The sequence below is a fragment of the Lolium perenne genome, chromosome 4 (genome assembly GCF_019359855.2).
Source record: "Lolium perenne isolate Kyuss_39 chromosome 4, Kyuss_2.0, whole genome shotgun sequence".
Classification (NCBI taxonomy): Eukaryota; Viridiplantae; Streptophyta; class Magnoliopsida; order Poales; family Poaceae; genus Lolium; species Lolium perenne.
Genome location: NC_067247.2, coordinates 196,160,929 through 196,173,526, shown reverse-complemented (window position 1 = coordinate 196,173,526; position 12,598 = coordinate 196,160,929). Strand labels below are relative to the sequence as shown.

The 12,598-nt window shown below is 42.2% G+C and overlaps 1 protein-coding gene across 4 annotated transcripts; it reads left to right on the top strand.

The window, feature by feature from the left end:
- Positions 1 to 3,719: 3,719 nt before the first annotated feature.
- Positions 3,720 to 11,849, top strand: LOC127295246 (uncharacterized). 4 transcript variants are annotated; one of them, XM_051325161.2, is made up of 12 exons: positions 3,720 to 5,417; positions 5,538 to 5,645; positions 5,742 to 5,836; positions 7,175 to 8,524; positions 8,597 to 8,806; positions 9,256 to 9,483; positions 9,587 to 9,662; positions 9,853 to 9,998; positions 10,100 to 10,754; positions 10,873 to 10,965; positions 11,254 to 11,353; positions 11,615 to 11,849. In XM_051325161.2, the coding sequence occupies exons 1-4, from the start codon at positions 3,927 to 3,929 to the stop codon at positions 7,323 to 7,325; spliced, it is 1,845 nt and encodes a 614-aa protein (XP_051181121.1). In that variant the 5' UTR covers positions 3,720 to 3,926; the 3' UTR covers positions 7,326 to 8,524; positions 8,597 to 8,806; positions 9,256 to 9,483; positions 9,587 to 9,662; positions 9,853 to 9,998; positions 10,100 to 10,754; positions 10,873 to 10,965; positions 11,254 to 11,353; positions 11,615 to 11,849. The 4 variants fall into 4 exon arrangements, with proteins under 4 accessions (XP_051181121.1, XP_051181122.1, XP_051181120.1 ...); XM_051325162.2 differs by having other exon boundaries at positions 10,086 to 10,652; XM_051325160.2 differs by having other exon boundaries at positions 10,086 to 10,754.
- The last annotated feature ends 749 nt before the right edge of the window (positions 11,850 to 12,598 follow it).

Genomic DNA, 12,598 nt, shown 5'->3' with positions numbered 1-12,598 from the left:
ATTCAATAGAAAATTGATAAGAGCATTAAAAAAATAATTAAAAATATGAAAAACAATCAGCATAAAATTCTCTATCCAAATAAAATATCAAAGAGAATTTTTAGAGATAATTAAGAATAAGTCTTAATTTGATGATTTAAATAATAATTTAAATCACACATATTATTTTCAATGATGAAAATAAGTCCATTAATGCAATTGGACTTTAAAAACACCTTGACAATATTTCAAGGTTGTATTTACCCTAAATCAAGTATCTTCAAGTTGTTCTTAGTATTAACCTCTCACATGAAATAACAACGACATCGGAAGGGGGGAACAAACCCTAAAACTGGAATCATGCATAATTGCTTCTTTAACCATTGCCCTTATCGGACAATGATGCTATTTTTCAGAGACAGAGGATAAGGGTCAGTCCACACCTTCCAACTGCAAAACTTTGCAGTGTTCAGGCAAGTTCATCACTTGCTCATGTCAATTGTGTATTTCTATCAAATTACTTGCAAAGTACTATGGTTATCACTATTGCATAAAAACCAAAATCACTACTTTCATAACTATGAATATGACTATGTGGTGGGCAATGGAACCATGGATTGTGTTGATATGGTGGAGGTTCCATTGCAAGGGTTTATATCCATCTAGGATTAAACAACAAATGTCGCCAGTGATTCTTGTGCCGTGATACCCGTGTTAACCATAAGATCCGGAGTGGGACGGAGTAGTCAAAAGTGTTTCCACCTCTCGTTCATCAACGGATGCGCTTTACCGTAGTACACTTGTAATCCAAGGGGGCAAGCTGGTGAGGCTGGGGAGTCCTAAGTCCCCACGGCATTGTCCGTAGTACACTTGTCACCCGAAGGAGCAAGATGGTGAGGCTGGGGAGTCCTAAGTCCCCACGGTATTGCGGTCTATGATGGGTTGCAGCTACCGGCGAAGGAGTTTGGTTCGATCCCAGACTGTCGTCGTGGTCGGGGTTCACCCTGAAATATATGGGAATAATGGGACCGGCGTGGACCCAGGGTCGGGGCATGCAACAAAGGGTGGGTGTTCGAGGTAGCGGAGGAACATGATTGGCTAGACCTTATACCGGGCCTCACACCGAAGGAAGTGTGGACGGGAAAGCTGCCCGGTTGGCACCAAGGTTAAGATCTCTTATGGGTAAAGCAACACACCTCTGCAGAGTGTAAAGAACCGTGACCTGTCACTCCCTGTGCCGGGATAAGGAACTGCGAACACGACCGGATAGGAGCTCCATGAAGTTCTAGTAAACCGGTGAAGGCTGACGGACATAGCTCTTTGGAATAAAAGCAATCTCTTGAAGAAATGTTTATCAAAACTTGCATTGGTATTAGACTTTCTGGTCTAATATCGTAGCTAGAGCATTAAACACCTCTTATCTATAATGAACTTGTTGAGTACGCTCGTACTCATCCCAATCTTAAATCCATTGCTTAGATTGTCTGAATCGTCTGGAGGAGGACTACGACAACAATGAAGGAGCCGAGATCATCGGCTATGAAGAACCCGACCTCTCTGGAGGTATCGAAGGCGTAGACTACCTCATCGTCTATGGATCCGGGGAGGCTTCCGGAGGAGATCAAGCCTAGAAACATCCAGAAGTAGTAGTAGCCGAGCAACCCGAACTCTTAGTATTTAGCTGCTCGAGAAAATAAATGTATAACTTAATGAGACTCTTATATTGTAAGCTATGTTGGGTTCGCCTCGAACCCAGGAGTATTCCTCTTAGGACCCAAGAGGAGCTCCGAGACGATATATGTATGACTATTGTAATATTAAATGAATGAGATATGGACCTGCTATGTTCTGTTGTACTACTCTGAGGGATGTAATATTTGCGGAATGGTACTTCGTGAATGTTATATCAACGACTGGCATACTACAACATGCAGTGGTATGCAGGGTCACCACATTTACTTCCTTGAGCTATGCTTGCTCCTCCTAGATTCTGGTGCTTGCTGCTCTGCTACTATGTGATCATCTTGGTGCTATTGAGTCTTTGGGAATGTCTGCTGGATGAACTTGATGATCTACTGGTTCTAAGTTGAAATGGTGATGCTCTGTGTTTCTGATGTTGATCTGCTTGAGGTGTTGGTCGATGGATGGCTTGGTATGCAGCCCAAGTTCAATGTATATCAGTTTAAATTGCTAGGCCTGCTTGACATGTGCCATGTGACTCCCCTTCTACCTTTAATGTGAGCAGCCTGCATGCTTGAGGTTGCTGAGAGCCTAAGCTATTGAGGATAGACTTAGGTGCGGGGATGATTATCTCCATTTGCACTTAATTTTGGAATGCCATTTGGCAATTTCATTTGTTTTGCTTGTTTTTTTATATGTTGCAGGTTGTCCAAGAGGAAGAGATAGAAGATAGTGAAGATAATAGAGAAGAAACGATGTAGCTAGGGCTTTAGATTTAGTTTTTTATATTTCCTGTTTTATAAATTGTAATTTCTCCTTTATCTTTTACTATTGTAAATATATATATATATATCGTAAAGATAATGTATTATGTAAAGATAATGTATTATGTGTGTCTATGAATAAAATTGCAATTTCTCTAATTTTTTAATGTTGCAATTAATTCAATTATTGTATGACTTCTAGTTTAAAAGTAATTATTTAAATTAAAAATTCCTTGGTCGAAATTCAAATTTAAATTCCAATAATTTGTATTTGAATACAATCCAAATTTCTTCCCTCGAGACCACAAGTATGAGGGAGGTCATGTTAAAATCTATCGCACTATCGCCATGGATAAACCCTAGTTCACAGCAAGGGAGAGACCTCGAGCCCACTCGGTTTTAATATTAAAGCGCGATTTTTTTCCTGTCTTGAGATGCAGATGCACAACCCTTCTAAATCTACCCCCACTTGACCTAACACATGCAGGGGCGGCACTACTAGTGGACCAACCTGGTCCGGGCCCGTCCTTACATTTGATTTTCACTCGTATTATTCCAGCCCACTAGTAAAAAAACCGGGCAATATGTGTGATGTTTAGTTCTATTTTGATGAGTGGCCCGGTCTTACAATTGTTCCATGCTCTGCCACTAAACACATGGGATGTTACAATCGACATGCAGGTGACCCTGCCGGAGAAGAACCTGGTGATCCACATCACGTACAGCTGGCTATCGATTGCGGAGATCCCAACAACGTGAACACGGTTCTCAACGTCATCGGCAACATGCAGTACCGCCTTCGTTTGAAAAATCCATTAGTTATCTTGCCGCTCGTGTCTAGTTCTCGCGGCCACCATTTGGGGTAGGATGCATAAAACTAATCACTGGAAGCTTTTTGGTTCCGGTGATGCAACTTCGCCACCAAACAAAATGCTAAAAGTGGTCTAAAAATTATTTACAACATGCTATAAACCCATTGAGTAGTGAAGCCTAAAAAAGATCCAGGCTACCAAATGCCCGTCCGTAGAGTGATTCGACGGTTAAAACTTTGAGTATCCTCGAACAACAAACTGTGCAACCATTTGAGGGGAAAAGAAATACTTGTTCCGTCCCACCAAAAGTATCTCAACTTTATCGAAATTCAAAATATACATCTAAATTTTTGATAAAGTTGTTCTTGCTGTTTCCGTCATTTTAGGAACTATAACAAACGGGTCCCACCAAGATCGATCACCTCTGGGCTTGATTGTAATCTTGGTCGTTTCAGAGTTGGTTGCGCTGCGCACGGCAACCGCCCCGCCCGAATCATCCATCTCCGCCCGCACCACCATCGCCTTCCAAAATCTCTACGCGCCCGCGCTAGTATATACTCTTCGCCTCCGCCCGCCCGCCCACCTCCGCCGCACCAAATCAAACCAACCCTGCTCTGCGGCATAATCGCAAACACCTCTCGTGCGCCCGCCGCCGCGCCGCCGCTGCGTTCCGGCCGGAAAAAGCGCCCCGATGGGCAAGAAGAGCGATCACAGGAAGGCGGAGGCGAAGCTGCGCGCGGAGGCGGAGGCGGCGCTGAAGCTCGAGTTCGACGGCCGCCACGAGGAGGCGATCGCGCGCGTCGACGATCTCGCGGCCAGGCACGAGGAATCCGCTCCCGTGCTCCACCTCGCGGCCAACGTCCACGACGCCGCCGCCAATCGCGCCTACCGCGCGGGCGACGACGACGCTTCGGCGCGACACTACCGCACGGCGCGCGGCTACCTCATCAAGGCCAGGGAGCTGGTCCCCAACTGCATCTCCATCTCCAACTTCCTAGCGAAGGTGCTCTTCAGGTCCGGCGAGGTCGACGAGGCGGAGAAGGTGGCACGTGAAGCCGTCGGGATCGCCGACCCCGTCGACCCGGCGAAAAACAACGTCGCCTACGCCTCCCGTGCAGCCAACACCACCAGGGACCAGAGGGTGCTGAACTGCAGGAATCTGGCTCGCCAGACCCTCGGGGAGATTGGTCGTTCCGGATTGCCCGCCCGCGTCAGCGAGGTGCTCAAGCTCGACACCGGCGCCCATGACGGGTCGCGCGAGGCGCTCACCAAGGCCAAAGAACTCGCCAAGAGCTACCCCTCCTCGTCGCGCGCGCAGTTACTGTTCGCACACATGCAGCTTCAGCGCGTGCGCCTCCTTCACCCGGACATGGACAGGCGAGGCTTTCTGGATCGTATCCGCGCAGACGTGAAACAGGCAATTGCGAGCACCTTCGGTAACTCGCTCGTCTTCGCCATGTTCCACGCCAAGCTCTGTTTCGTCCTGGGCCTGTATGCGGATGCGCACTTTGAGTGCGTACGGGCATTCGACATGCCGGAGCCTGTTGACCCCAGGCTGGAGGACGTCCCTCCTCGTTCTGTCCAAGGAGACACGCTTGAGCTTAGGCTACGGTCTGTAGACGAGGAGCTCGGACGCTTGGTCAACAAGCTCTTTTCGGTGGCCGATGCTTTCCGGTGCTCAATGGCACGCGACAGGCAGGCCGGCTTCCTATCACTGGGACTCCTTCAACTGCAAGACTACTATCATCAAAACTTTGGAAGCTACCAATGGGCTGTGGCACAAACCATATCTGATGCACTCACCTTTGTCAGCCAAAACAGGTCATGGAGGTTTTGGATTTGCCCCTTTTGTGCTGGCAACAAGTTACCAAATACAGATTCTCTCCTGGAACACATCAACAGCAAGCACCTCCGGAAGCTTCGCTCATTGTTTGGTTCAGTGCTCCCTCAATATTTCATTGAGGATGATGTTTTGGATGACATAACCATCTACCAAGATTCAGAGGGCCACCACTTCTTCCGTTTCAATAACAAGGATTATGTATTTGCATGCTTGTCTGTTCCGACTCAAGAACTGTCAATTGCTGGAGTACAAGACAAGATATGCCAACGAGGAAAGGAGATCCTACAAGATATCGAGGTCAAGTTGAAGAGCTTGCCTGCAGACGAATTAAGCGCTGAGGTCTAGAAATTTTCGCTCTTGCATCTACTTGTTTCGACTTAGTAGGTTCAGTCTTGCGCATTCTTGCTGACTATCATCTTAATTTATCAGGCTAACCTTCAACTTGTTTGTATATTGCAGTTTGATACGGCTTGTTCTGAAATCCAACACCTGTGGGATGCTTTTCTCAGGAACTCTTTTTTGGATTATCGCATTCTCATCAAGAAATTGGCAAGACCCTTCATATGGGTGCGTTTACAACTGCAGCTGCTTGTTCATAAACTATGCCTAGGTATATGTTTGTTTTCTCCTAATGTGCACTGACATATAAGCCCATCTCCGCAGACTAAGTTATTACAATCCTTGAGTGAAGACAAAGCTGCCAGTAAGATTTCCAATGCTGATATTGATGTGATATTCCCTAATGTTGTCGATGTGCGGTATGTCAAAAGCTACTTCTCTTTTTATCCTGCATTTACATTTTTAACTCACATTTTACGTAGAAAGGTTATTTTGCTACCTGTGGTATTCACCCGCGTTTCTTTCTGAAACAAATTGTTTTTGTTCTTGATTTTACTACATAACATAATGGAAGGATTTCTACAGTTGAACAGAACTTTCTGTGTTTGCAACATTGAAAAGATAAAAGCAGACCACAATATTTAATTATAAAATATTAGATAATTAAAGTTTTATATCGTATGGTATACTTATGTGTATGATCTAAATTCCATTAAAAATGGCAAAGCTAATTTTTAACCGAGGATTAATTTGTGAGAGTAGCAGATAGACATGTAGTATCCTCTGTACATGCCAGTATGCGCAGTATTGGAGTTATTGTCAATTTCTTAGGGAGGTGAATTTACAGTAAGCAGAACGGACATACGGAAAAACATTAACTAAGACAAAAGTTTAGTTCGTTATTATAAGATAGACTAACAAAAAAAATACATAATTTTCTTCATGCAAAGCAAGATATGCAGTATTGGAGTTATTGTCAATTTCTTTTTTAATAGCATTAGCCTTACATTAAATCAAAATTATGTCCTGATGTTATAGACACTTGAATATGCATTATTTAATGCATGTTCTGCCAAACGGTCAATGCATCAATATATTCTGGAAATTTCGTTCCATATTTGAGTACTCTTCAAATAAAATGGCACCTGTATATTGTGAATCGATATGCATAAATGTAACACCCTTGAATAAATTCTGCATGATTCCCACACACCCAACTTTTTTCATGGTCCTCTTGTGCTATCAATTTTTATTTATTATGAAAACCCAATGATAAATGAGAAAATAATTATTGAAATAATAATTGTAGGCAATTAGTCCAATAAAATTTATTACTCCCTCCCGATCCATAGCAAGTGTTGGGATTTAATACTATTATGGATCGGAGGGGGTAATTGACTTTCAGCAAATCAAGCGGAGCTTCTTATTTTTTCACATTTTCAATATTTATTTTTGGTGAACTTTTTTCGAACACTTGCAATAAGTTTCTTCATCTTATGCGATTCTAGAAAGCCTTGGGTTATTTTTTCACTTGATCATATTGATTTCTGGCTACGAAGAAATGAACAGAGTGGTACTAACTATTTGATCACAAAAGGTCCTGCATAACTGGCTATTTTTGAAGTCTACTTGAAATGATTTCCTTTCTCTGTATATAGTATTATATTATTTCAAATATGCACCTTTTCTTCCTTTATCATATTTAGTATTATGGGATTTATCCTATGTACAGCTCACAAATTTCATTATTGTTTTAGTGAGGTTCATGCTGAAGATAATGTGGGAAGATTGGAGATACATCCAAATTCTAGCATTGCAGATGTTCAAAGTGGCGCAGCAGGCCTGAAATATGTGCCCAGCAATGCAAATGAGAATAGTGCCTCAAACCTTTTAGGTATTCACCTGTAATTTAAACAGCCAAAGGAATTTTGTACTCCATATAGCAAGAATAAGTAGGATCGTAAGTATATTTCTATAAGTTATACCAATGCATGGCTCATAGATGGAGCTCCCTTGCTGGGTTATCAAGAATTTCTAGTAGTGGCACTATGCAGTTCATATTCAATATGTCATACTCTGTGCAGCAAGCAAAAGGAAGGATCATAAGTTTTCATAAGTTACACTAATGCATCTCTCTTGGTGGAGCTCCATTTCTGGGTTTGTAAGAATTTCTAGCAGGAGCACTATGTAGTTGACATTCCATCAATATTTGCAGATATTTAAATGTATCATTGAACTCGTTAAATTACTCTTCCACTCCTATCCATAGAAAGTTAGGTGCTAGATGCCTAAATTCTGGTTATCCCAGGTTTTGATGGGTACTATCTATTAACAAATCTTCTTGCATAAATTCAGCTGCGTGTCGTACTAGACCAACTCATTTGTCGGTCTGGATTTCAGCACCTGGAAAACCTTTCGAAAGGCTAGGCCTGAGCCTGTATCAGCCCGAAACCAAAAAGTTCAGCATTTTACAATTTCTTGCAATACAGTGTTGGCTTATTATTTTATTTCTTTTTTGGTCATTGATCTGAAATTTGACCCACACCTCAGAAAACTGTACTGGTCAGGCCACCCATGAATTAGGTCTAGCCTGGACAGAAGTTCTGCATTACCGAGAGGACCATGCTGTACAGGTTATCTTAGATTCTTAGGAGAAAGTTCTCTCTAGAACTGGCTTTGAACATCCTTTTTACTCGCCGGTCGTTTACTTAGATAACTCTGTACTGATATAACATTAGTCGATTGTAATAACTAGCAAATGGAATAAAACTAAGAAGCAGGTTTTACATTTATGGGGTTCTGTGGTGCAAAGGAGATCCCTCGATAATTGGATGACTATGTTACAATCGATTGTAACTTAATCAAGTAAGTATGTATAGGCAAGTCAAGTGATAACTGGTCAGTGCTAAACAAACTCAAACTTCTCAGTGCTGTCATCTTTCAAATCTGTTTAGTAATGCAGAAAAATGTTATTTGTTCTGATCTTGCAATCTTATCCAGGGTCTTCTAGCCAATCTTCTCAGGAAACAAGCATTTCCCTTTATCGAAAGAGTATCGAAGTTCTCGGCAAAGATACTGACATCTTTGTCTTGAATTTCATCATTCAGGTAGCTGAAAGTTGGCGCATGGCTATGTGCTTTGACGCACACTTGCTTCTAATATTGTATAAATATGTGCAGATATTATGGAATTGGAGGGGTTTCAGAGATGAATTTCTAAAGAGACGACCTGTGTGCACCCTGCCAAGCCATCAAGGCCCCTGCATTAGTCAAATGTTATACACTATCTTCTCTGGCTGGCAGAAAGATGATCACCACAGAACTTATTCACTGATTTCTATCAGGGACACAATATGCCAAGTTTTAAGTGACAGCACTGTATTTCAAAATGTATGGTTACAATACCTCGTACATACTTGCACGCCCCTTATTTTCCTTGGTTTATTTACCTTTGTTCATTCCTTACTTGTAATTATGTAGTGAGAATGTTTCCAAGTAAAATATGGATGTCATATATTTTCACTTAAGAAAAAAACTTCCTAACATTTAAACGAAAGTCTTCAGTTTGAATTTTCATGTGCCAGAATTAATCATGTTTCTTGCTCTGTATGCACATTGATATACTAGGCATGTCTGCATATGCACTATAATGAACACAACTGATATGTCCTTTTGTTTGTAATCTCTGTCAGATATTTTTCTTTTCCATATAACATTATCTGCTCCTTTGACTTATATGTGAAATGTCAACTGATCCATCTGAAACTACTGACATCTAAATCTATCTGAACATGTCTGGAGAAGTGTAAAACTGGTGACTGACTTTCATTCCTTTGCAGGTTAAAGTAAATACATCTTCTTACATTGTAACCACCATTCTTAACGCATTGCTAATGCCAGAAGTTTTTCTGGAAGTACACTATCCTAAGGATGTTGAGACGTTGAAACAGCCAGCCAATCCAGCAATGGTGCTGTGCAATAAAGCAATAATCTGTGAGGGGTTTGGCATTAAAAATTCTACTGCATGTGGCGATAAACCCAATGCAGAGCCACTTCAAATAGAAAAGGTGTGTAGCATATGCTGTAGATTTACTGTGTAGTCAACATTGTATAGGTGGATGTAGCTTTCCGGCAACTAGTAAATGTCGAGTTTTTATTTGTCCTGTGCAGGGAAAGTCAATTGCAGATGACAAATGCAGGCAAGTTGATCCGCTTTCTGTTAGCACGCCAGAGTTCTCTACAGTAGGTAAATATGTTCCCCAGGAACAATACATTGCAATTTTAAACTCTCTGGTCACTTCACAGTTCTTGGGTAAATCTAATTTTCCCTCCATACTTAAACTACTCAAAAGGCTGCCGCAGCAAAAAAAAAAAATAACTTGCCACTAGTTCACGTCATAAAGGTAATTTGTTTTCTCTTGCTTATTATGTTGCAGTCATGCACTGTGCAATGGCTGAGAGGGAAAACCAGCGCACCCTCCGCGAAGTGATAAAGAGCCTGACATTGGACCCTGATTACTTCTTCTTCCTTGATGATCCAAATATAAGTCCTGACACAATGAAATGTACATTTGTCTCAATGGTATGTACATAGAACCTTTGCTTCTACCGAATTAAATTGCAGATGGAACTGACCACTTAATGTTTGTCCTTAAATGATGATGTTAAGGTTTTCTGATGAAGGTGAACAATGAGGTAGTCTGTATTATTGGTTGATACAAATTGCGCTGAGTGTTTCACAGCAAATTTACCAGTTCGTTGTGTTATTGTTTTGACTGGTGTTGGATGCTACGTTCCTTTAAGGTGCACCCACGTATGTTAAATCCCTCAATACATGCTGGAATAAAACAATGTATATGAGAAAGGTATTGTATTAAGAAAGCTGGAGTTGCTCTGGAGTCTGAATCGAGGTATTTTCTGAGATCGTTTATAGCAATGTTACAGGAGGTTGTTCAAGGTTCTTAAAGCTACCGTTGCCAGAGTTGGTCTCATATTACAATATATTTTGGGAAGTTTTCTGGCTGCGTTTTTTTTGTCAAGTAAATCTTAGTGGGCTGCGAACTGTCAAATGGTTTGCATGTGACACTTAAGATGCACCTGTAATTCATATGTAATTACATTGTGGATGATTGCAAGACAAGAATTTGTGCGGTAATCAAGCATATGTATGGGCAGTAAAGGAAACAACAGAACTGAACGTAATTGAGTGGTCATTGGAGAAGTACTGTGTGAATAGGTAATCTTGTCAGAACTTGCAAGCTCGGATAGTCACAGTTCCTGGTTTTTGTATCTTTCATGAAATGGTTTCATACAATGGCATGTATTAGCTGCAGGAAATGTAAGCATTTCTTTACTTGCCATGCACTGTTCGTCATTCATGAGTTTCTTGCATGCTTATAGGATCATCATAACACTAAGCGTACACTGATCCATATTATGTTTAAATCCTATTACAGATCTTTTATCATGAAGGGAAGCTTCTCGGTATTGTTCGAGAGTACCAGAATAAGTGGCTCGTATTCGTACATAACGATGCTGTGGCTACGGAGGTAACTTGCCCTCTTAATCAGTGTAGCAAGTTTGCCTTTTCATCCTGGACTGTTCTATTAGTTGATCTAAGGCCTAGATCGGACTGTGGGGATTTTCATGATTCTTAAGAACTACCTGGAATTTTGTAACTGTTCCACCCTCTTCTGATAGAAAAGGCAGAGCTCATTCATGATTCCTAAAAAAATCTTGTGTAATTCCTGCGTTGCAAACAGGCTCTGAGATTTTTGGGCTGCTGTAGTTGTTGCCTTGTTGGATGGTGATCTGAATACCTTCCAATTGCCATGCAGTTTAATTCCTGGGAAGATTTGCTACATGGTTATGGAGACCATGAGATACAACATTGTGTTTACTTTTTCGAGATCATCAAGATCATCATCAAATAGACAGGTATGGTTGCATTGCCATAACTCTGAGATCGGGAGTTGCAGAAAAATGTTAGCTTCTGTTTGTAATGCTCATGTGGCCATAGCAAGGACAGTCGAAGCTTGAATAATGCTTCTGTTTCCAAACTCGAAAGATAGGCAATTAGGCATGCTTTGATTTGATATGCCCTGCTTGCACCCCACCAATTACAGTTTTACTTTTTTTTTTGTTTCTCCCTGAACCCTTTGTTCCATATGATCAGTAAATTGCTATTACATGAAGCAGGATTCCAAAGAGATTGTGTTTCTGCACAAAGACATGCTCCCCAACCTCTTAGCTCCAGTGGTGTGGGACCAACATCTGAGGAGAAAAGAGTTTAGATCCCACCTTTTCTTAGGAAGCTTATTACATACCACTTGGTGGTACCCGGTTTGGCTGGTAATGTGGGAATATGGCGTTGAACCTTAATTGGATGCTGATCATGGACGAGAAACGAGATAATTCTTGTTTGTTCGGTGTATATGATGATCTGGACTCTATTCGGTTGCTCTTGCTCGTATGTTTCGGTGAGAGATGTCGCATGTGAATTTTTTTTTGAACAAACGCATGTGAATATGTGATGGTGTCGTTACCCTGGCCGGGACGTCTCGTCTCGTAAATGGGCGCTGCTTGCACTCATGTCCTTGGCTCGTTGTCAGGCTACAAGGGGGCAGCTTAGGGCATGTACAACGGGAGGCGCTAGGCCTGGGCGCCAGGATTAGTTCCCTGCTCGATCGGCAGTTCAGTTTAATATTCCTAGCGTCCCTACAGCATCGACGCAAGAAGAGGCAGCGACGCTTGGCTTTGTTTCTACTCTTTGAAACATACAGGGCAGGGCAACGGGCCAAGCAGCCGAGCAGTTATGCGTCTGATATTGGCGTCTACCGATGGGAGTCAGGGCGCTTAGCAGATGATTTAATTTTGTGAGATTAACTAGTGCAAATGCCGTGCTGCCACGAGTGCGGTGCATAAGTGTATGGTTTAATTATTGGTTTGCCACTACAGCTCGCGCAACACTCAGTTTTACCACTAGAGCAGAATGGTGCTCGGTTTTACCACCGCTTTTGGCGCAGCTGCTCTGTCGAGGCCAAACGGCCAGGCTTCAAACGTTTTCGTCTCGTGCCGTTACTGAAAGTGGAGCCGAATCTTACAGGTAGGACCGCACAATGACAAATTGGGTGAAGACCGAACTACCCCTGCTCCCGCCACACAGCCACACACCGTTCCGCT